Genomic DNA, 24,428 nt, shown 5'->3' with positions numbered 1-24,428 from the left:
AACAACAACACATTTGTTGATATGATATTTTTCAGGGGTATTATCAGTTCTCTGACTCAGAAGGAGTGAGCTCAGGCAGACACAGTGCAGGGGCAGTTGCCCTCACTCTGACCTACTTATTCGTGTTTGCAACCACAAGCATGTTTTGACATGAGCATGTGTGTATATACAGGAGTGCCTGTGCATGTGAAATGCATGCATGTCAGTGAATATTACTCGAATGATGATAGACAAAGCAGAATCTCATATACTGACAGATAATATGTATGTGTGTTGTGTTTTTTTTGTGTGTGTGTGTGTGAGAGAGAGAGAGAGAGAGAAAAAAAAAGATACAGAGAGAGAGTTTTCTCTGCAAGAAAATGCTTTGAAGTTGCAGAAAATTCCAGGAGTTTCCTGTTAACAAGCCTGGGCTATAATGTGAACCAGGAGTGTGTCTGTGTGTGAGAAGAAGAGCGCCTCTCCAGTCAGTCTCTCGGCTGGTGAGTGGGGTAAACATCACAGCAGTCTTTGCTGTCCCTTTATCTTCTAGATTCCAGATTTGATTCACCTTTTTTTTTTCTTTTTTCACTTTACAGAATGCAGCAACCTTCAGAGGGACTTTCGATCGGATTCAAAGTATGGAAACTTCTCAGCTGGACATTTTCTCTGTTTTTTAAGCCTTCAAATTACATTTAGACATCTGGCGATTCCTTCAAGTCTGTTTCAGAAACAGCACTTCCAAGAACCAGCAGTTGTGAGAACAACACTGCAAATGCGTATTCCTATACCAGATGAGAATCCATGAGCTGCTAAGAAGTTCCAGCGTTTAAGCAATCCAGTTTATCAGCTGTTCAGAAACAATGCCTCTTTTTTGCACCTCAGACTATATGCTGTTGTTTGCTGCTTTATGGAGCCTCAGCTACCCAGTATTTCTCACAGCCTGGCCAAGCATCGCTGGAGGCAAACCAAAGCACGAACTTGACCCCAATGTAAAAGACTGGGGAGACTACTCCGACCTCCCTCCAGGAATGGAACATGGACTGGGGCTAGAAGAAGACAGAGACCATGACAACAGGGGAGGTGGAGAGTCATCATCAAGCTTGGCTCCAGAGCTGGATTTCCTGGTTGACTTTGCAGGCAAGAGAAATCAGCTGATCAGCTAATGAATTTTTTCATGCTCAAGCTCTTACAAATCAGAAAAAAAGCTACTCTTCCTTCCCTGCAGGTAAAAAGCGGCTGTGGGTGATAACAGCTCCGTCACACAATGACCACTACCTTCGCATGATGGAAAAACAACTGGAAGATATGGAGCAGGTAATGTGCTGAGATTTAGTCTTTTAATACTTGCACAGTATTCATTTAGAACTTTTCTGTTTTTTTTTTTATCTAAATTTCAGGATTTTACGTCCTCTTACCCGTTTGTTCTTGAGCTCTGTTTTCCTTTAACCTTTTGATGCTTTGGCCCTTTTGTCTCCGTCTGTCTCAGAAAGGGCTGAACTGCCGCCTTGCAGAAAGAGACACCTTCATCATAACCATAATCCAGAATGCCATGATGGAAGGTCGCATTCAGAAAACAACAATTGAAGGGGATGCCACAGTGGAGAACCTGGACCCTGACACAGTTACCAAACTGCTGCACTACCTGAAGCTTACCGGCCAAGTAAACCGTGTGCCATTAATGTTTCAGTCATTCCTTTTATTACATTTTATTTTTAAATGTCGCCATATGATTTTGTAGTTGGCCTGTCTATGAGTTGTGCTTAACACCAATTGTTTCAGGAGAACACATTCACCATGCTGGTGATGAAGAAGACCCTTCGGGTCGGTGGGCATTTCCCTTATCCGGTCCGTGTGGAGGCGATATTAGAGCTCATTGATCAGTTCCCCGGGAGGAACCTGGAGAAGATGACCAGAACAGCATCTAACTTGAGGTTCATCTACCGCATACCATTGTTTCAATTAACACAGCGTGGCTTCACATGGTCCCTCAGTTTAAAGTAGGATTAGACTTAGACATTTTACAAAGTTTTACCAACTAATGACAATTTGTGCAAACCTACTACTTTTTGAGTGAACACTTTCAATAACTGGAACTGGTAGCTCTGGATCAACTAATTCTCCACTATGTGTTGTGTCATATGTTAATGAGCAATTGCTTGCATGGTAAAATCTCAGTGGAGATCACTGTAAACATTATAGATTCTCAGCATCTGACATGAGCTTTTCCATAGTAAATATGTTAACATGCAAGTAGTAGAATAAGGAAGGTTTCACACAGATGAAATGAGTCAGTGCTTGACGGTGACCCTGCTTGATGTTTGACACTGTAGTGCCAATCTCTCAGTAGATCAGACACCCAATCAGCCAGTGGTTTGATTGACGTGGGCTTGCTCTGCCAGTTGAAAAGTTAAACTTTTCTCAACTCTCCACTGCTACCAACTATGACAAAGCAAAGCAATGAACCTACAACCTGCATGACATCACCCCATTGAAAGGGAATGACAAGGGAAACCTTTGAAGTCTGAAACTTTCAGATAGAGCCACATATTTCCATTTTCACATTACTGTTATCAGACAAGAAAATGAGCCATAAAAAAAGGCTACTACATTATTAATGAGCAGTCATCGCTTTTACACATGCACCATCATCTGATAAAATCCCCTACTGACCTAAGTCAGCATTTCATATTGGTTGTACTTTCATGTAAAATTGGTCTGTGAATGTTAGTTCACACATGCACCTCACAGACTCCAACTGAGAGGCGTAAGTGAGTGTTCACGCTTGCAGGAACGTTTGGGCGACACTAACTCACAGGTTTTTACCACTGTTTGTCCAACGTGTTGCAACATTTAACAGAAGCTGCTTTTTGTCAGAGACACTAAGTTGGTAGCAGAGAGGAGAAGATGTAAGCAAGTGAAGTTTAAAACAGATTATATTACTATTAACAGTATTTCCTGATTGTAGTTATTATTTGAAAAAAATGTTGATCTATATAAAAAAGAGAGAATGCTGCTCAGTCCCTCACTACATGGACTCCTGGAAATAAATAATGTCCCATTATCAGAATATTAATCTAAGCAACTTTTTTTACTGATAGATATTTGAAAGCAAGTTTATTCCTCTTAAAGATTCTAGTATTTTGGAATATGTGAGCTATTGATAGTATGTCGTTAGTTAGTAAAAGCTATATGTGCCATGTTTAACATAATGTATGTTTCAGTAACTGTTATATATGTGCTTCAGACAAGTGACCATGCAGTGCCATATGAATTTAGGCCTTCCTCTATGTTATGTCACAGATGTAAAACCAGAAAAAAGAAGCTTGTGGTGAAAAGAAAAAAGATGATGAAGAAGATGGTGCTGAGTTCTCAGAGAGGAGGAAATGTGACCTCTATGCTGGTAACACAAAGGAAGAAGAGTCTAGACAAAAAAGCTGCCCTCAAGAGCAAGATCCAGGACATACTGAACGGTCGGTCGAGGTTTGTCATACGTAAAGTGCCTGCTGGACCCAAAAGAGGAAAGGAGTCGAGCAGTAATGACTGGGCCACCTCTAAAGTGTCCAGTCTGCCTTCAGTTCCAAGGAACAATGAGGAAGTTGAGAAAGACAGGTGTTGTCTTTTCTTATGCTTAATGGCATTTTTAAACACAGTAAAAAATAGTGTGCATGCATTTGATCTCGCTGAAAAAGATGAATGCATATTGTATTGTTGAAAGAACATCAAAGTATTTTTTAATTGTAACACAGGGCACGCCCCACTGTTGAAGATGGAAAGAAAAGACACAGAGGGCAAAAAACGGAGGAGAAAGCAGAGCCAAATGAAAAGGACAAACAGAGCACTAAGAAAAAAGGCAGAAAGGAAAGGAAGAAAGGACAGAAAGGGAAAGGAAGAGGGAAAAAGTCAAACAGAGAGACAAGTGAGGAGGAGAAAACAGCCCTGAAGAAGTTTTTGGACAGCTTAAGAGGCTCCAGAAGGCTAATGGTGAGCACTTTGTCTGCCTCCCAATAGTTCTCCCTAATTCTGTTGCACAACCATTTTACAAACTATTGTAAATGCAGGACCTTCACACAAACCAATATGTCCATTTTTGTCTACAAGCTGATCTCCACACCCAGCAGAGATGCAACACTGTACATTCAGCAGACTGAGGAAAATGAAAAGCAACACTGTGAACTCGCAATCAGAAAGATCACCGTGGCAACCATTGTGGGTGAAGGAAGTGACTCCATACTCTCACTGCAACACCACCAGCTTGGTAAGTGTTTATGTAAGCCCTAAAGCATTTGTTTTGGCTGTCTTCTACAGAACTATCCCACAAATGTCAAACAGATATATTTGTGTTTGTAATGTATGCAAAAAACTTCTGTTATAATATGTATATGTATATATGTACACACACACATTTTTCAGAGCTTTCTTTCCTGCGCACAGACCAATGTTTTGTAGAAAGTATTTTGCTTGGTTCTCTCATGACACTGCACTTATACAGCAATTCATTTGAACAGGTATCACAAAGCCCATAACCAACATCTTACTCAAAATCCTTAAAAACACACATTAATTCACTGATATATATATAATAATAATACATTTAATTTCCAATGTACTAATCATCGAGAAGACCTCAATATGCTACAAGTTAGGACAAGGTTAAAAATCAGTTAGAAATCAGCAGTCATATGCCTTTCTGAATATATATTATATATATATATATATACACATATATACCTGAAACTCATCCTCAAAATATTCTAATCCAAATCAACAGGCCCACTATATTGTATTGGGAGGCTCTAACGTTGCTCTGCAAATTTCATTCAGGGAGTTTTGGGTCAGTATAGTGTTGTTTTTCTATTGTCTGTTCATGGTATTTTAGTCTGTTGTGTTTGTGTTGGTTTCAGAGTCAGAACCCTCTCTAAGTGACCAATCAGAACAGTTCTTAGACCCAGGCCTGATCCCTCTTTTGAGAGCAGAGCTCAGCCTGTCATCCTCGGACCTCTTTTCAATGACCGTCACGGATTATGACATCAAGCCCAATGTAAGAGAAGGTCTCACCTGAGCTTCCTGAATTTTTTGAAGTCCTGTAATTTCAGTTTGATAGCCATGCTTGCCTTTTTCATCACCACCCTTCCTCCTTTTCGCACCGTGAGGCAGTCTAATTGATATCAATCATAATGATAAGAACAAGAAGCAAGCAGCAGTTTTAAAATATAAATCATAAAGCGTGCAATTGTTTTTAGGACCTATCATTATTATAGCAGTTCATTTCAATAAACATTCAGATGAAATCCAGTGTTTTTGGAGAAACCTGCTCTTATCTTTTCCACAGAGAGTCTTTGAGGCTCCTCCATCAAGCTCGGCTTTGTTGGAGTACATTGACAACTTTCCTTCCAGGAACTCGGAGAAAGAGAAAGAAAGAAAAAGTCCTACTGTCTGCTCAAAAGAGTTGCAGGACCCCGCAGTTAGGAATTCACTGCTCAGGTGCATTAATCCAGCATCACATTTTAAGAGATATTTTATAGAAGAGTAGCATTCTGCAGCAGAAACACACGTTGCTTTAAAAAGCACTGATATTCATAATACAACCATTAAACATGCTATTAAACATGCTAAACAAGTTATTGCTGTTGTCTCCTATGTAAAAGTATCAGAGTATGTTTTGTGTCCGGTTTCAATCACACTAAATATGTCTCAGCGTGTGATACCATTAAATGTAATGAACTGTTAATTCATTAAACTTTTCTATTTACATCAAGGTTCATGTCCAAAAGGAGACTGCTGCTGATCTCTGCTCCCTCTGAGGATGACTACTCATTCCAGCAGCAGCTCTCTGCTCTCACTGGACAGGAGTGTCACCTGGGTGAGTGACATAACACAATGTCTGCTTTGTCACTTTTGATGCATTATGGAAAGATTGTGGCCAGTGTCAGGAGTCGAGTTTCTACTCTACTGACTAAAATTACAGGATGAATACAAAAAGGCTAATAGATATATGAAAATCAAGTAAAAGATAATGATCATTGCTGGGTAAACCTGTCTTTGTTCAGGTATTCGCCACTTTGCCATGTTAAAGCTGACTGGAAATGGAGAAAAAGCATCAGGAACTGTTGAGCTACTTCCCTTAAATGGTTGGTAAAAGTAATGACACATTGGAGCAATATCTGATCATTTTTAAATGTAAGATAGGTGAAAACGAAAACCATTGAAAAATGTTTTCCACTGCGTTTGTGCTGTCTTAAGTGAACTACTCAGCTCTCACTGTAACGTGCTTCCTCCAGGTCGTAGCCAGAGTGAGGTTGAGCTGTTATCCCGTGATATGATCAACAATCTGAGAGAGGAGCTGAAGATCAGTAAGGACTATTTCAGCATGCTGGTTGTGGGGAAGGACGGCGATGTCAAGGCATGGTTCTCATCACCTATATGGTCCCTGGAAAACGTCTACGATCTAGTAGACTCTATGGAGCTTCGCCTCCAGGAGGCGAAGCTCCAGAAGAGGCTTGGGATTCACTGCCCTGAGGACAGAGGAGGAGGGGGCAGCGAAGCAAGACACTATCCTGAGTATGACGGAGATAGGGCAGATGAGACGTACTTATATCACCAGGAATAATGAACAAACAATAAGTAGTGATGTGAAAAATAGCATCTTCAGGACCCACAGGAAGCAGTATGTAAAATCTAAATAGATATAGATGATGCATCTGTTGAATACTGTATATTCTGTATATTTTTTTCAATAATGAAATTAATTAAAGAGCTGAGTAGTGAATATTGGAATCAGTTTCAGAAAGTTCTAATGAAAGGCTATGTGCACCCCTCAGCTGCTACATGTATGAACGGATGGTCTGGTATCATTGGCCATCTGCAGCAGTGAAATGGAATGTAGGTTCATTCAAGGTCAAGCAGATTGTGCTTTTTGGCAATGCTTCTGTCCAATCTTTCTCAAACACACAGTTTAAATCAAACAAAAACTAAATTCCTCTGTTAAGATATTGTGTTGCTGTAGCCGCAACTGCCTTTCAATTAAACAAGTGTTCTTTTCATTAATTCTGATGTAGACATCTGGTCTTTAAAGAGCAGCAGCCTGCAGACACCTCAGGGTCACAAAAACAAAGAATTATCACTGAAGAGCTGCTGAGAAGGTTTCACAGCAGCTCTTTAAAAAGCCAAATTTGAGCAGTGTAAAGAGACTTTCTCCTACTCAAAACATTCACATGGGTCATACAGTTCTGCAGATATTTATGATCAATAATTATGTTTGTATAAAATGCAACTGCATGTGAACTATAAATATGGTGTCCATGGTAATGACAGTAGCATTGTAAAAAACATGCATTTTAACCCTTACCAAGTTGTTTTAAAGCATTGTCACAGCCTAAAGCCAACCAAGAAATCACAGTGTTTTGGCATAACATGTTGTGTTTACTTGTAAACAAGGCAACCATCAAAATGGTGTCTATTTAGGTGACGGCAGCATTGTAAAAAGAATGTATTTTAGCCCTAACCATGACTACTTAACCAAGCAATGTTATTGTCCATTATCATAATATTCTGAGTCAAGGGAATTATATAAATATGAATAGATATACAAAGTAACAAGAAAATTAATCTTGAATGAGTGTAAAAAAAAAAATACCAGAAGAAAACATTTTCATAACTATTTCTATGTATGTTGTTTTTTTGGAACAATTTTTGGAAAACAGAGTTAAAAATCTGCAGGAAAAGCAGTTATAGATGATGAAATAATCGCTTCAAGTCTTGAGTTTTCATTTAGTGATGTGACATACAGAACGCTGATGGGCAACTCTTCAAGCTATTATAATAATTTGAGGATTGGGAGGATAAGTGAAAGCATGACTTGGAACATATAGTTCCATATATGGACACATATAGCAGAAAGCTGAAAAACTCAAACACAAGAGAAAGTTGAACTATAAGCATAGAATAACCTTCAGTAACTGTAAAACTCTTAATCCAACTTTAAAAGTGCTACACACAAAATTAACTTGAAAGATGAAGTATGATACATAAAGAAAGAAGAAATAGGGTGTTTCAGCAAAAAAGAAAGTCTCCTTTTACTGTCCCTGTGGACCTTTTGTTACTCCAATGTACCAAAGAAAGAGCAGCCAGAAAGAATAGAAACTTTGAAATACTGTTGTTGAAATATTCAGTTTGACCAATCCCAAGCCACATCTTCCTGATCCAATCACACGGAGCCATACTATGAGAATCTGTCCTCTCTCAGTATTCAGGGGATGGAGGAGATTTAGCTCCAACTTGTCCAGGTCTTTCGTTATTGATCTTATTACATTTAAACTAGCCGGAGCTGTGTTTTTAGTTTTTTTTCCCCCCAAATTATGATCTTTGAACTGGCTAAACTACAATGGTGAACGTGATGAAAATGATATGTTGCATGTTTGTAAGCTTTGTCATAGTGAGTATGCTGATATTAGTGTGCAGGTTAAAGCCCTTCTGTGCCTTTTGCCTTGGAGAGCCACTAGAATAGCTGTAAATAGCTGTCCACCAAGGACACTGATTAATATTCTGAAAGATTTACTGTTTTCTTCTTGACCAGAGTCACTTTACTATGGTTACAGAGTTTGACTGGGTTGATAGGGAGACTGTTTTTTTTTGTTTTGATCTGCCTCTGACTGAGTGAACATCGGTTATTAGGCTCAGAGGGAAACTGCAGGGAGATTGCCAGAGATAGGCAAATCCATGAGATCAAAACTCAAAGATAACAGAAACTGTGACACTCACATTCACACAAGACACACAAACTACTAATGGAGGAAGTAGTCTGTTGTAGACGCATGCTGATGTCACCACCAGAGCTTGAGTTTACACCCCCCCCCCCCCCGCCCTCTCAGATAAGCACGTATACTTACCCACTGAGTATTTCTTTCTGTGTCACACGCTCTCTCTCAGCACCTCAGAGCCTTTATCTCTTTGACAGCAACAGAAACTCACACAGCGACACTGAACAAACTCTCTAGCACTTCACCGACCATTCAAGTTTAGCAGAGGCGGTGTAGAAAGTCATCCTGAACATGGTGAGTACATCTTAATAGCTGACTAAAAATATTTCAAATGATCATCTTTTGAGCCTTAGAGTCACTCTGAGGTCTTGATATGAGTTAGTGCAAGGGAGCTAATCCTCTTGTATTTTTCAGAATCGAGTATACAATATATGTTTATCTTTGTAAAAACAACATCAAAGACTCATTTATCGTCACACAAATTGATTTGACATTGGACATTTGTTTGGTTTCGTACTCAAGTAGCATGCATGTTGTCAATATGACATGGACTACAAACTCATATTGGCCATTTGTGAGCTTTAAGTAATGCTGAAATACTTTTTTATAGAAGTGATGTCATCTTAATTTCCTTCTATATCATATGAACAGAGTATTTTTGTCACTTTTTTCATATGTCACAGAATAGGAAAAAGTTACAGCTAGGAGGGTGGTTCATGGTTTTGTGTCAACTAGCTTGAGCAAAGCTGCCTTTGCCTTCACTTTTAATCGCAGTGGAAAGAGAAATAGTGCTTCCTCTTTGTTTGATGCAGAAGATTTCCTTCTTTTCTGTGTCAATGCACAGTCAACAAATGGACGTCAGATAAACTTCTCCCAATGACTTGCATAGCTGTGGCATTTCTGTTCATATCTACAAAAAGAGCATCCAATACACGAAGTCTTCCCATGCAACGCAGTGTTGTGTTTCTCTCTGCTACTGTATCATTTTTCATATCATCACCCTGCACTTAAACAATGGATTGTATAAAAGGGTAAACTGAGCAATACTATAAACATAGGCATTTATCCATAAGTTCATGTGTTTGGCATTTTGAATGGAGACTGAGGAGGTTCCACTGAGCTGCATTACATCCTGTCAGGGCTTTCCAGTATTTCACAGGACTTGTAGGTTTTCACAAAATTGCAAGTGCCGTGCAAACACATTTAGAGAAGCAGCAACTGCAACTTTTTGGCACACAAGGGGTAATTCATAATTAATTGTGGTTGAAAAACAGAAGTAATATCAGGAACATTCCTCTGTTTCTTGTCCTCTGAATAAATATTTTGCCACATTTAAGGTTTAGTGTTAACACAGTTTGTTTGACGGGGATATCGAGATGTTACTGGTAGTGACACAAAAGTGACATTTCCCCTAAAACCGTTTAATGTGATACATGCCCTTCCTCTGTTGACCGGTTTGTCTTTGACTAACGATACAAAAAAATGTCAAAAGTAATCAAAGCTATACTCTAGCACTAAAACATCTCTGCTGCCTAGTCATAAACTAAGTAAGGTATACTATAGTTTATCAAAAAATCAAGAGAATAATTAGCTTCTCGGTAACATATATATATATATATATATATACAAACCTTCAAAACTCAAGCTGAAGCTGTGTTTTTAGCCATATTGAACACAATGGCTGGTCGGATAGAAGCAAAAATGCATATTTGAGGCAATTTAATCAGTGATTATCAAGATTGTTTCTATTTTATAGTAGTATAGCATGCTATATTTAGCTGTACTTTGATACTATAGATTCACAATTTTTTCAAAATTCTAAGTTTTTTCTCATGTTTTCTCAAGGGAAATCAAAATTGTGTCAAAAAGTGCCTTAGAACTAAATTACAGTAATATTTCTATGGTTGTATTTAGACTGTAAATGACTTGGCTGATTTGATAAGAAACCATTACGTTGGTTGTAGAAAAATCATTCTTTATATATTTAACTTTGATCCTTTGCCAACAGCTTCTGGCATCGGGGCACTTTGTGGACTACAACCTATTGAAAGTGAAAATACCAAAAAAAAATACTTCCTCTAGATAATTTTAAATGCTTAAAGCGATTAGTAAATCTTCCTAAGAAAGGGCTACTAAAGCATAACCATCTCAAATCTTAAGATCCATCTTACTCATAGTGATTTTAAAGCTAACTATATGAAAGCAGCTCATAAAGTATAAATGGGTATAACCGGTTTTTACATTGGGATTACACTTCCAAACAGTTCCCTTTCTTTACCTGCAACTGTGTGAATATGTTTAAATATTGATATTCAAAGACTGAACTAGAACACTCTGACTGATGTTCATGGGCTTTTAATTTCCCGTTTAGCTTTGCACTGCACATTGGTATTTCTATTCTGAAATTTTCCCTTGCTTTTACTGCTGTGTGGCTGGAATAGGTGAAACTGTGTCCTTATGCTCTTATCTCCACTTCCCGGTATGGTGTCCTGACTCCAGTCAAACCAGCCTCATTACAATAGGTGTGGCTGCCACAGTATGACACCCTGTGAACCTGCTCGATAACTAACACTGAACCAAACTGTCAACCTTTTGCACAATTTGAATGCAACCGATGGTTAGTCATGCATTGTTTTTCAGCACACTTTCAGCTCATTGAAACTATCATATTTGAGCCATTTCAATGGCTAATCACTCATGTCATAGCCAAAGGAGAACCATAGACCCTTTTCTTTAGATTTCCAGTCAATGTAAACACAGGACAAAGCTTTACAGCACAAACCATAAAACAATGTTGCTTCCAGAGTTTAATGAAACTCAAAAGTGGTGTAATATAGATATACTTGACAAAAGTATTCTTACTTATTTGGAATTGTTTATGTGAAAAGTTATAACTCCCAATTGTGATAATGATAAAGACAAGCCAGGAAGTTGGTGCAAACTGTGGTTTGAGAAGTGCTAAAATGATCTATATAGGTGTTACCTGCAGTAAAAACCAGTATCAGCCAACATTAACTGGCCAGTGATAGAACTTTTCTTTCTATCAAAACAAACAAGATATTCAAAAACTTGGTATCCTTTCACATGTTTTCTTATGAAAAGCTTCCCTCTTTAAACAACATAGTTACAGTTAATTTCAAGATTTGAAAAACACTGAGTAAATGATTTTGTATTAAAGATGCATGTTAAGTTTACATTGTACTGTATGTGAATGTGGTTCCCAGTTCTCAGTTTTATAGACTAAATCACCCATAATATGCTACATTTCCTATATTGGGGAAATACAGGAGACTCAATAGCTACAGCACCCTGTCGGGACTTTTAGCTTGTTGTTTGCAAATCTTGCTTCAAAAGCTTTATTTTAATCAAGAGTTTATTCAGTGCTAAGATAGAACTATTTCAATGTCAGTTATGACTATGGTTAACTCATTCTGTTTACAGAGTGTGAGACACATTCACATATCAGTGGCTGCCATACAAGGTGCTGACATACACGTGAATTTTTTCATGTGACCTTTTTTTAAACATGTTTGAACGACATGAACCAAATTGATGTGGTGTGGTGTGAGTGGCCGAGTAGATACAAGAGAAATTAACTGAATCATAATTAATAACTGAACTGAAAGCAGGAACCCCACCGATTGGATAAACTTTTTGCAAAAAGTGAAGAAAATGTCATGAGAGGAAATGTGATTTTGCCAGCTTTGCAACCTATTTAAATTTGAATTAATCTGTACGTTTTATTCCTCTTTAGTCCACTAGTTTTGATTTTTGTTTTTGCCTGTTGAGGTTCTAAACCAAGCCCAGATTTCAACTTGCTTCTTCAATGTGTCAGCTGAATCGGATAATTTTTCAAAGTACTATATTCTTATCATTAACTAAACCTCTCATCCTGCTCCAATCTTTTCAGGAGAAAAAAGCTGATGTTAAGGCAATCATGGCTCGCTTCCAAACGAGTGGGGCAAGCATTGATGAGACTTCCTCCACACCAGGTGAACGTACCAAACAACCCCTGCACCCCACCACCTCCACGGGCCCAGTAGTACAGAAGAAGCCTGTCTTGGAAAGCATCTCAGGCGGTGCGATAAATACCCCACCAAAACCATCTTTCCTGAAAAACACACCATCCACTAAGAGTGACACAGATGTACACGAACCAAACAAAGCTAAAGCCCTGGCTAGCAGGTTTGCCAACATCAATGATGGTCCCAACACCAGCAACAAACCTGTATTTGTTAATAAACAGCAAACGCCCCTCAAGTCAAGTCTTTCAACCACTTCCGAAGCTAAAGGTCCTGTGCAGAAGCCTCTTTTCAACAAACCGTCCCTCACCTCCACACTGTCTGATTCCAAACCTGCCTTTCCAAAACCACTTAACTCCAGGCCCAGCTGGGCGAAAGAAGACAGCGGTGGGGGTACAGCTTTAAACCCTAGCTCCGCACCACCCAAAGCACCTGGTCTGCAGCAAAAGCCCAGCAGCAGCGTTTTAAGATTAATGCAGCAGAATGAAGAACAGACAGGAGCAAACACAGACTCTACGAACAAACCGCCACCTGTAGTAAACGCTGCTTTTAAGCCGACATCCAACTTCAAGACTGCTCACTCCATGTTCAAAAAGGAGAAGGACACAGCTGAGCAGACAGACAATGGTGGGGTTAACAAATCACCCCTGACTGCTACTAACTCCATTATTCCTCCAAAACCTGCTAGTAAAAAGCCAAGTTTAAAGAAACCCTCAAAGGTTTCTCCCCAGGCAAGCAGCATTAATGGCGACGCCACTTCAGGCCCAAAGCGTAACACTCTCCCCAACAGTCTAGCTTTAGGTCCTGCTCCTGCTAAACCTAACCGACCCCCCAAAGTTGACCTGGAGAACATTAAAAGAGGTGCTGAAGCCCCTGAAGAGGGTGAGTTGCATAACATTTGTGTGTGACTGTGCGTGTGTGTGTGTGTGTCTGTAACAGTGAAGTCAAAGAAAAAATATTAAGAAAACTACTGACTATTTGCAGGCACTACCAAATTGATTATACCTAAACTCTGTCAGAGATATTTCACGGCATCACTTAACTAAAGTGAGAATCTTTTACTTAGATTCAGCAGGAAGGTCTTAATTTTACTATTGCAAGCTGCAAGCATTACACCATGTTAAAAGCTTCTTTTATCACCTAATTGCATCAAAACACCTCCACAATCCAGTGTGTGTTGAACGTTCTAATGTAAAAAAAAAAAAACAAGCAAAAAATTGTTACATAAATTGTGGAAGTGTTTTTGTCCTTGAAGTTTAACAAATACGAAAGAAATTCAGTAAAATTTGCTGATTTACTATGTGTAGAAGACCCCATTCTTCTTGAATTATTCCACATTTGTAGCTTTACATGTGGATATTTTTCATAGGCCATGTACAAAATCACTAATCTGACAGGAGAAGTAGTGCATTGTAACAGATTTAGCCACATGCTCATTTCCAAATTGAAGAGTCTAAATACAAATACAACAATAAGATCTCTAAAGACACTAATTTAGGTCCTGACAACTCAACACTTATAATTTTACAATCTGGGGTTAGGTAGGGGAATTCTTTTTCATCTATTAGTATTCATTTCTCCAAACAGCTATGGCCACATACATGTGTGCCGGCCTTATCAACCAGAAAATTGTTAGCTAACTCATAACTAAGATGGTGTGTGGAACAAATGTCTTATAATGAGCTGGAAAAAAGAAAAAGCGGAGATTCTGGTGGTAGATGTCTGACAGCAAGCTAGTTAGTTGGCTGCATTTTCATGTTCTTTGCCACCCAAAGTGCCAGAGCGATTTACAGTTTGTCAGTCTTGTGACTTTCTGAAGGTGTTCTTTTAATTTAGCTTTCTCAAGTTCATTTCCTCTATGTCACAAGCAGTTCAAAGTTGTGATGTTTAAGTTAGAGCATTTGAGAAGTGCAAAGAAGGACTTGCTTCACAAGACTGGTTTTAGTGACATTACCAATGATTAGTATGCAGCGGTTGAGATACAGTGTGGGTTGTTCAGTTCAAAAATACTGTTTCAATTTTAAATACTGCCTATTTTCATCTTTGCAGTATCAGAATTAAAATGTTTGCAGACACTGTCCAGAGTTTGTTTCAGTTTTATAAATGCTGATATTTTTCAAAGTTTAAGATAGTTTAAGAGACAGAAGTTGCAGAAACACACTTGGTTCCTCTATTTACCCTGACCAAGTTCCCTGTCCTGTTTCTTCTTTCTCCTCCCCCCTTGGCTGCTGTTCTGACAGCTGAGCATATTTCACCACTTGAGGAAGTATGTCCCAGCAAAAAGGGATAGTTTTAAATGTGAGGCTGTTTCGAAATACATACCTGGTCTACCTTCATTTATACTCAGAAGAGTAGCATGAGTGCTGGATGAGATGCATGAGCAAGAATTGGATGACTCCTCTGATGTTTGGTTAGCTATTTAATCATTTCAGAGCTCTTTTTTTTAATGATTTTTTTTACAATTTTCATAGCAGACATTGTGACATGTCAGAAAAGGAAATGCACAGATGCCGTTATTGATTCAATACTCCTGAGCAATTTCTGCAATGGTAAAAAAAAATTGCTGAACCTTTCAGTGACGGATAAACTTAGCTGCCGTTAAATTTGATCCAAGTTTGACACCCACACCTCTCTTTACAATGGAATTTAGCCAGGTATCATTCAAATATGAAATGTACTGAAAGAGTTTCACTTTCAGGGAGAAAATCAGGACTTTTTACTACTAAGTTACTTTTCACCTTGGTGTTACCGTGATGTTAGAGCAGCAGCTTCAAAACATTTCAACTCTGCAACATGTGCAGAAATTGTTGTGCAGAACTGACTAGGTTAACTGGAAAGAATGGCAGAGGCTCTACTTTCTGTTATTCAAGAACAACATATACCCACACACTCACCATCGAAAATGCATTTTTCAGCAAGACAATTCTAAATCAAATACTGCATCTACTACAACAGAGTTTGGGTGCTGGACTGGTTTTCCTGCAGTCCAGAGCTTTCACCATCTGAAAGCATTTGACCGCGAAGCAAAGAAGTGGGGGTGCTAAACAGTGGTAAACATGGACCTGTCCCAATTTATTGAGATGTCCGACTGCCATTAAATTCAAGATGACCTTGAATTTAAAATAGAAAAATGACTCACTTTCAATATTTCTTTCTAAATTTACATTTTACACAGCTTCCCAACATTTTTGGAATTGGTGTTATACAAACAAGACGAATGCCATTTAACCCTGTAAGCAAAATTTTAATTAAGGAATTGTACTTCCTCTAATCCTGACAAATCCAGTCATGCAAAAAAAGGAGATGAGCTCAAAGGGAAATTTGCAGGTAGACTGAGTTCAAGGCCAGATGACCGGACCTATAAACACTTTCTCTATCCAATAGCCTTGTGAGGACAAACAATAGGACCCACTAACTAAGTTAATGTGATAAAAAAACATTTGCAGGTCTTTTTTTTGGCATTGTTAAAAGTGATGTTGTAAATTTGCAACAGTGGGTCTTACAGGGTTAAAGTTGAATGTGCTGTAGGTTTCTTCATCACTCTTTATTACTGTCCACACTTTTACATAGATTTGGCTGGTAAAACTTAATACTTTAAGACAGATGACAAATGAAGAATTTGCCGATTTTTGTGATGTTTTCAGTCCTGAAAGTAACAGTTTGTTTATTAATATATCAACAGTCGTAGTGCTACACATGTGCGACAATCACAATAGGGCACTGGTAAGACTCTGCTTTAAAGCCACGTTGTTTTGCTCTAGTTCCTGGTTTTAAGAAACCCACCATCCCAACTCCTCCAGTCTCCCACCCAAGTAACCACAGCAGCCATGTGGCTCCAGCTGTACCTTCTCAGGCCATGCTGCCCAGCCTGCCACCACGCCATCCTGGATTCATGTATGCCACGCAAGCATGTTAACATTAACGTTTCCACTGTGATGCATGTTTTCTGGGTAGAACTACACTTAACAGCAGCTGCATCCTAACTGTGCTCCTCAGGAACCAGCAAGATGTTTATGATGACGTTGATGATCTGAGCAGTGCTCCTCCGCCTCTGCCGCCATCGACAGGTTCAGTAATGGTCACTATTCAATTAAATGTATATTTCACAGCTGCCATGTTGCAAGACAAATTAACACCAAAGGAAGGTGTAAAATGGTTGTGTGCTGCTGAACTTTGTAACATGGTTACATATTTACATAAAAGGAACTATACGGTATTAGTTGACGTGTGGTGCTTGCAAAGCCCGTTTTACCCACAGTTGGCTGGTTATTTGCAGATGATATCTGTCTCAGTCACGCTCTGTGGATAATTGCAATGACAGCCTTATTTAGTTTAGTTAAGAACAGTATGAACTGTGTTCTGAAGACAAACATATAAACAACACAATGGATCACAATAGTGGTGGTTTATTCGCGGGGATGAAATTCTCTTGTAATCTTGCTTTATTGTTTCTGTTCTGCAGGCCATCCGAGTCAGAGGGCAAAGGTGAGACACATGCAGAATTATCTGCTCTTACACGAACACAGATTTGCATGCAGGGTTATGTGCAGATGTGGGCAGACCAGTAAGACACAGTGCTGCTGGTGAAGAGACACTGCAGCACGATGAAGTGAGACCATATAGTTCAGAACAACAAATAAGTAAATATAGAAAATAAGAATGAAATGATAATTAAAGTATAAACAAAAATGTATAGGTATATACTGGAATGACATAAGGACACAGTAAGAGGGACTCTTCAGTCAGATAATGAGATTACTTCAGAATTAAAGTGTATTTGGGTGCTCTGTAAAGAAGCAACAGTAGTCTCTTCTTCATCTTCTCCAGAAGAAATTAATAATCTAAGATATCAGCGTGAATATCAGTATGTGAAGAATTAAGTATATGACCTAAAGTATATAGCAATATGTTTGAAATAAACCTTGACATGAGTATACAACCCATGTTGTATGTTGGTGTTTGGAGGGCACATTTAAGGTAAAGGCACAGTTAGTCTTATTGTTTTCTTGTCTGTCTTTTCTGCCCAGGAGGAAAGTGATGATGAAGAAGGAGATATGTATGAGCCGCTCGATGAGCGATGGTGAGAGCATGTTATACATTAAACTATCACCTGTGTCCTGCCAATTGCTGTCTATTATTTCAAGCAAGTTCACACTTAATTATAAAGCTTATTTGTTTATTCATTTTGTGGATGACCTGAAATGTGGGACTTTTGTCCAGTAAGTAAAGTCAGGAACGTTGCGGGGTTTAGACCAGCATAGATGCAAAGCTGAAAAACTCCGGTGAAAGCTTTCTCACTTCATGTTTGCGTTTATGGCTTCACTTTGAGAGCATGTATAGGAAGTAATACTTATAAGTCCCATGCCTGTCAAACTTTACCAACACTACTCTCTGGTGGTTGCTTTGAAACACTACAAGTTTTCATTTATTCATTTATCTTTCTCTGTCTGACATAATTCAAATGATTAAAATAAGGATGCAGAAGCATGTCAGCTTTAACAAATATCGTTCATATTCAAGTTCAAACTGCTTTTTAAGGGCCATCAGGTATGTAGCCATGATCAAATAGGTCTCCAACTGTATATTTGCACTCGATTAACCATTAATTGTCTTGAATTTTTCCAAACCCTATCAGTAAATCTGCATTATATAAGCTTACAAAGATATTCTACTTGCCAGCAATACAAAATAACCTGAATAAATTCATAACTTGGACATTTTTGTGAAGGTATTGAGGGATTTTACAGTTATTTGGCTGTCAACAGGAAATAACAAACAAAATGCATATTGTTATTTTAAAGGTGTTGCAGTAAAATCTCTTCATCTTGAATGCATATATGGATCCTTTTACATCATTTTCAGCCTTTTGCCAACTGTGTGTTCTTGGTCTCAAAAGGGATGAAGCTGAAAAAAGCCAAGAAAAGAAGAAAGACGATAAGGAGGAGAAAAAACGGTTGGAGGCTGAGAAAAAGGAGCAGAAGGAACGTGAGAAGAAGGAACAAGATGCCAGGAAGAAGTTCAAAGTGGGTGAAAAAGACTTGAATGATGCCAAAATACTTTAATCAAGTATCTCAACCCTATGGGAAATGGATGTTTTTTTTTTGCTGAGGTTTGGATAAAAAGACTGACAATATCCTTATGTTTCTATGTTAATCATGTTAACTATATGTGGTTAGTAACTGTGTTTGTTAGTTGGTTGGACCCCTGCAGGTCATTCAGCGAGGAAAAGCTCGTGGGGATTGCAAAGGCAGTAAGACCGACCTGGCTCTGAAACAAGGAGACTCACTGGACATCATCCGTGTCCAGGGCAACCCAGAGGGCAAATGGCTGGGACGGACACAAGATGGATCAAGTGTGTTCAACTACTGTATCTCTACTTTTTCAGCATGTTTCGCCCCTGCTTCTTTTCTTTTCTTTTTTAAAATTTCTATTCTTATTGACATCCTCTCAGTCCTCAGTCTTTGTAGATACTGTCTCTATTAATCAATGTTCCATTTCAAAGCTGCAGTTAGTGATGTGCCATAAGACTGCATAGGGACAAGTAGGGACAGGAAATCTCACTCATATACTGTTTTTCTCTTCCAGTTGGCTATGTGAAGACCACCTCGGTGGAAATTGACTTTAACTCATTGAAGAATTCTCACACTCAGGCAGCGTATGACCCCGAGGTCTATGATGACATCGATGTAGCCCCACCTGATAACAGGTACCAGAAATGTCAGCTATTGTTGTCTAAATCTATTTTTAAGTCACTTGTTTGCACAGACTAGTTGCTTTTGTAAGATCCAGACAAGTGAAATAGGAGCCTTGGTTCCAGCAGTGTCTTTGTCTGAATGACAGACTGAAAAATGTCAGGGTCTTTGATTGAGAAATATAAGTTGGGTGTGGTTAATAGCACTGAAGTCTTTGAGTTTTTGAGTCTCATAGCTTTTGATATAATTTCATTGTGGCTTTACTAAATTGTGATAGGGTCTTATTCTAAGTCTGATTAAAAAACAAGATCACTTCTGTGGCAGCAGAAATCTGAGCTACTTTTCATACAGTACCAAGAGGACCAGTTGAGTTTTCTATAAAAAATGTTTTGGTCCATTTACATTTTTCTGTTTAATCGATCACAAAGGCAGTGAAGAATAAAACTCTGATAGCTAGCGGAATCATTTTTACCTCATGGGGCACTTCATGGGAACCTAAAGAAATTTAGTCTTACATGTTTCATGTCTTCTCTCTTTGCAGTGCTTTGAAAGGGCCAGGAGGTAAAATCTTAAAATAATACATACCAATTTATCATATCAAGTCCTGTTCTTAACATCGGTTGTTTGAGTCATTGCGTAAATTATGTTGGTCTTTTAGTTGTCCTACCGCCAATACCAGGAGAGGATGGAGAAATATATGATGATGTTCTCGACCCAAACCTCGAAGTCAGGTGGGAACTGATTTAGTCATTTACAAGAGAGTGAGTGGTGCAGTATAATATGCTTGAGTTCTTTCAGAAACAACAAACACTGAGTACTTATACTCAATGGAGATGTTACTCAGCAAAGAGTGAAAAATGTATCAGAAAAGGAAATGCCAATTTTTTTCTTTGCCGGTTGGCTCTCTAGTCCCGTCGACCCCAGGTCCTTGCCTCCGAAGCCTCGTGGCTTACTGCGGATGTTTGACCGAAACAGACGCCCTGCCAGCACTAAAGTGTAAAATACACTAAGTAGTAAGACTGATCACAGATCTTCTGTCCACTGTTGCTAATCCCTAATCGTTCAGCCTCATCATCTCCCTTTTGATAGCTCCTGTGAAATCATGTTACCTTCCTATATTTCCGTCGTAGATCAGCACCAGATCAAGAGCTTCACCTCTGTCTGAATAACACTTAACAATCATAATTTCAATGACAGGCTGACATCTAACAGTCATGTTAACATGTGTATGTTTGATTACCTGTAAGTGTACTAATCTTCACGATTAATTTGCATGCAAGTGACTGCTGTTCGACAATCAAAGCATTATTCGTTGTTTTACATTTTTTGAATGATTACTAATTCAAACATCATGTTATTATTCAGAAATATTGATTGTGGTTACTTTAAAAAGCATCTAAACCTTTACTGATGATACAGTAACAGAATATATTCTGAAACATTATTTTTCTTTTAATGTGCCAGAGTGCCTCCACCCAGCCAGTTTACTGCAAACGGGAATTCAGGTAACACTCACGCGGATTACAACATTTGGTTTTAACCTATCAACACCTAATTCCCCAGCTCAACACTGGAACTGGTATCCCTGTGTGTTTCCTATGTCTTCATAGGTTAAATAGGTTACATTTACATAGATGCAGTAACCGTGATGTCTCCTATTTGGAGTAAAGACACAAAACCAAGTTGCTAACTCTGAGATGTGAAGTGAATGTCAAAGTGTGAAGATCTGCAGTTCCTTAAACGACCACTTGAGGCTGGTTCCAAAAAGAAGTTAGTGGTTAAATTCAATTGGACTCGAGCTCATTTATTTGTAGTGATGGCCTCTGATGTAATTAATAAATGAAACTGAATCACATAGCATTTGAAGTGAAGTGAAGTGAAGTGAAGTGAAGTAAACTAAACTGGACTGCACTGAAGTGTTCTAATACTGGCTGTTTACACCCCCCAATTACCTCTTACATATGTACTTTTTTTGTGCCATGGTTTGGGTAGAAAAATAAATATTCTATTTCTGTTTTTAATTCTGTGCTGGGTGTAACTGTACTGCTGCTGTCTGTAACTTGTGCTCGTCAAGTGCAAAAAATTCACAAAAGCTAAATTAAAAACCCAAGTTGTGATTCCAGCATTCAAATATCACATCAAATGTCTCCCGATATAATATACGAACCTGTTTGAGTTACCAAAGATACTGATCTTAGTTCAGCAAAGCTATCTTTACGTTTAGCTGGTTCATGTAATCATTAGTTAGTGGGCGTAATTTCACCAATTTAAAAAAACGATTGTACATGTCCACACAGACGAAGGGATTTAAAAGAAATTGTCTGTGCCTATAATTTTCCTTCATTGATCTAAAATCTTATTGAATATTGACTAGTATATGACAAATATATTCAGATGGATTCATTACTAACAGCTGATTAAATTGTGTCTTTACCTGCTTTTACTTTGTGTTACACAGATCAGCCAGGAGCAGCAATTGATGAGGAGATATACGATGATGTTGATGCTCAAAATGCACCTCCCCCTCCGCCCATCAGCAGGTATATCTGGATTAATCTTTAAAAACAAACAATTCAGTGCATTTTTAACACGCTGTTTAGATCCATGATTCAAATGTATTTTTAAAGTTACTAATGCTTTCTGCTTTCGTCTGTTTTCCCGTCAAGCCTTCCAGGTATGAGAGGCAAAAGCAAAACTGAAGACATGGACCCAAAGAAGCAGAAAAAGTTTGAGAAGGAGGAGAAGGACTTCAAGAAGAAGTTTAAAGTTTGTAATTCTCTCGTGTTTTAACCACACTTTTAATATCTGTCCTATGTAAATTGGAACTCTTTTTCAATCTGTTTCAGTACGAAGGGGAGATACAAGTTCTGTACCAGGTGACCATCGTGCCCTCGCTCACAAACAAAAAGTGGAGCGGCAAAGAGCTGCCTGTTAAAGCAGGGGAGAAACTGGACGTCATTGTTAAAGCTGTGGATGACAAACTGATCTGTCGGAATGAGGACGGCAAATGTGAGCATTTACCGCATTTTCTTGTTTTTTGGTTGATGAGTTTGGTTTTTTTCCATCTGTGTTCCAACTTTAAAATCTGTGTTTTGCAGTCGGTTATGTCTCAACCAACCACATCGTTATGGAGTAAGTACCACCAACATTCACACACAAAAATGGAGGGAGACTGCTGACAATGTGCTTCTGACAGTGTACTAATCCTTGTGTTTTGCCCACAGTGATGGAGAAATCTACGATGATATTGGAGGGGATGGTATGTTGAGCATACATTTCATGAATAGATTCCTGAGCAGCGGAAAATAATCAGATTTTAGGAAAATTAATACCTTTTAATCATTATTCTCTTTTCAGACTGCATCTATGACAACGACTGAGAGACACCCTGCACTGGCGTTTTTGTTTTATCCTGAGAATAGTTTTCATTGTTCGTCTATTTATTGTGTTTATTGATGCTATATACTGGGAATTGCTGTAAATTAGCCTGGTAATCAGACTGAATTGCAATTCAATATTCCCATTATTATGTGTTTATTATTATCAAGTATGTGTGCCATTCACAGATCTGGAGACAGGCTAGCTTAAGGTCCTTTGAACAATGCAATTCATTTTAAAAGTTGCCTCAACAAAAAACTTAGAATATAATTATATAAAGTGGTTGTTTGCAGCACCTTAACAAAATGGGAAACATTTGTTTGAATAACAGTATTTGATTGTTTCTTTGTTCTTCTCAGTTTGGCTTCTTTTGGACTGCCTTTAAATTCTTCACAGAAATTAATTTCCAAATGTTCTTCTACAGTTTGCAAGGTTACAAGAATAACTACAGTATAAGACAGATATCAACACTGTTTGCCATTTTATTCTTTATTAGTGTCACTGATTTAACTTTTTACTATATGTACATAAACTGCTAACTACCATGCCAGCTGAAGTTCTTCACTGCTTCTAGTTTCAACATGTTTTAGTGACAAACTGCCTCTGATTTCTGTATATACAATTATAAAATACATGCTTTTTAAACATGTCTCACACATCTGACTTTGTTCTGTTGTAAAAGTAGCTTCTATTGAGATAATAAAGAGAGAGCTCTTGCTCTTTAAGGTGTCGCTTTGGTTAAATGCATCATCATTTTTGGAAGGTGGATGAAGAATTATATCATGCTGCTGCTAACACTGTTAGTCAATCCTATGACCCTATATCCAGTCAAGTTTTGCCCTACACTGCTTCTACAGGTCACCCACATATTGCAGCTCGCACACACGTAGCATTCATTTCTGAGGATGTGCTCACATGAATCTCCGACCTAATGCAGGTTATGTGGGGCAGCCATGATAAACACATGTATCCATACTCAAAAGCAAGTTTATTCCTGCCCAAGTCTTATAGTTGCTGGCAGCAACTAAACAGCTCTTTAATGCAAACTTTAGATTAGTTGGAAGTTTTCTAACTAATATGTGTACATTTCCAATAGACGAAGTAGCTGTTTACACCTTCTTTTAAGTGTACTCAAATTAAAATGGTGAATTTCAGAATTTTTCTCTCAACACACAAAATAAAAGCAACAAAAGTCTAAACATAAAAACCTAGTTCATAAAGAAACATCTTAGTATCTTAAACTAATGTGATACATATGGCAGTTTTGCTTTGAATAAAGTATGAATATAATCAGGGTATAAAGTGTGTGGTTCAAACTGCATTAAAAAGTATTTTACATACAGTCATTTGTTTTTTCAGTTAAATGGAATCGTTTTTACTTACAATTATTTGTCAGCTGTAAAGCAACTTTGTCAGGCAGATGGACAGATGAGTCCTCTGAGGTAGTACTTGTGTCTGTTCCTTCAGCTAATTGTTTGGTGAAAGAAGAAAGTCAAGAAAATAGAGAAATATTATTATTTAATTTAATTAATTTATTTATTGTTTTGGAAGAGTTTATATCTTCGTCAAATTGCGGTATTTCAAGGATAAAGAAGATATTA

The 24,428-nt window shown here is 38.2% G+C and overlaps 2 protein-coding genes across 5 annotated transcripts; both read left to right on the top strand.

The window, feature by feature from the left end:
- The first annotated feature begins 411 nt into the window (after positions 1 to 411).
- Positions 412 to 7,023, top strand: ccdc80l2 (coiled-coil domain containing 80 like 2). Of its 2 annotated transcripts, XM_072372308.1 has the most exons (13): positions 412 to 479; positions 576 to 1,116; positions 1,205 to 1,293; positions 1,466 to 1,639; positions 1,759 to 1,910; positions 3,280 to 3,588; positions 3,726 to 3,960; positions 4,078 to 4,234; positions 4,881 to 5,017; positions 5,309 to 5,460; positions 5,736 to 5,839; positions 6,027 to 6,107; positions 6,258 to 7,023. In XM_072372308.1, exons 2-13 carry the CDS (start codon positions 840 to 842, stop codon positions 6,584 to 6,586), a joined length of 2,196 nt encoding a protein of 731 aa, XP_072228409.1. In that variant the 5' UTR covers positions 412 to 479; positions 576 to 839; the 3' UTR covers positions 6,587 to 7,023. The 2 variants fall into 2 exon arrangements, with proteins under 2 accessions (XP_072228409.1, XP_072228408.1); XM_072372307.1 differs by having other exon boundaries at positions 448 to 1,116.
- A 1,841-nt stretch (positions 7,024 to 8,864) lies between these two features.
- Positions 8,865 to 23,472, top strand: fyb1b (FYN binding protein 1 b). Of its 3 annotated transcripts, none has more exons than XM_072371677.1 (19): positions 8,865 to 9,029; positions 12,646 to 13,639; positions 16,519 to 16,651; positions 16,754 to 16,824; positions 17,220 to 17,242; positions 17,785 to 17,837; positions 18,654 to 18,780; positions 18,950 to 19,109; positions 19,343 to 19,463; positions 19,991 to 20,010; positions 20,108 to 20,180; positions 20,359 to 20,445; positions 20,914 to 20,954; positions 21,908 to 21,989; positions 22,116 to 22,215; positions 22,296 to 22,458; positions 22,548 to 22,581; positions 22,674 to 22,708; positions 22,807 to 23,472. In XM_072371677.1, exons 1-19 carry the CDS (start codon positions 9,027 to 9,029, stop codon positions 22,827 to 22,829), a joined length of 2,343 nt encoding a protein of 780 aa, XP_072227778.1. In that variant the 5' UTR covers positions 8,865 to 9,026; the 3' UTR covers positions 22,830 to 23,472. The 3 variants fall into 3 exon arrangements, with proteins under 3 accessions (XP_072227778.1, XP_072227779.1, XP_072227780.1); XM_072371678.1 differs by having other exon boundaries at positions 8,866 to 9,029; positions 20,374 to 20,445; XM_072371679.1 differs by lacking the exon at positions 20,359 to 20,445 and having other exon boundaries at positions 8,866 to 9,029.
- Positions 23,473 to 24,428: the final 956 nt, after the last annotated feature.

Source organism: Leuresthes tenuis, unplaced genomic scaffold (assembly GCF_036924035.1).
Source record: "Leuresthes tenuis unplaced genomic scaffold, fLeuTen1.0.hap1 SCAF_19, whole genome shotgun sequence".
Lineage (NCBI taxonomy): Eukaryota > Metazoa > Chordata > Actinopteri > Atheriniformes > Atherinopsidae > Leuresthes > Leuresthes tenuis.
Note: the sequence above shows the minus strand (reverse complement) of the source record. Positions and strands in the feature narration are given on the sequence as shown.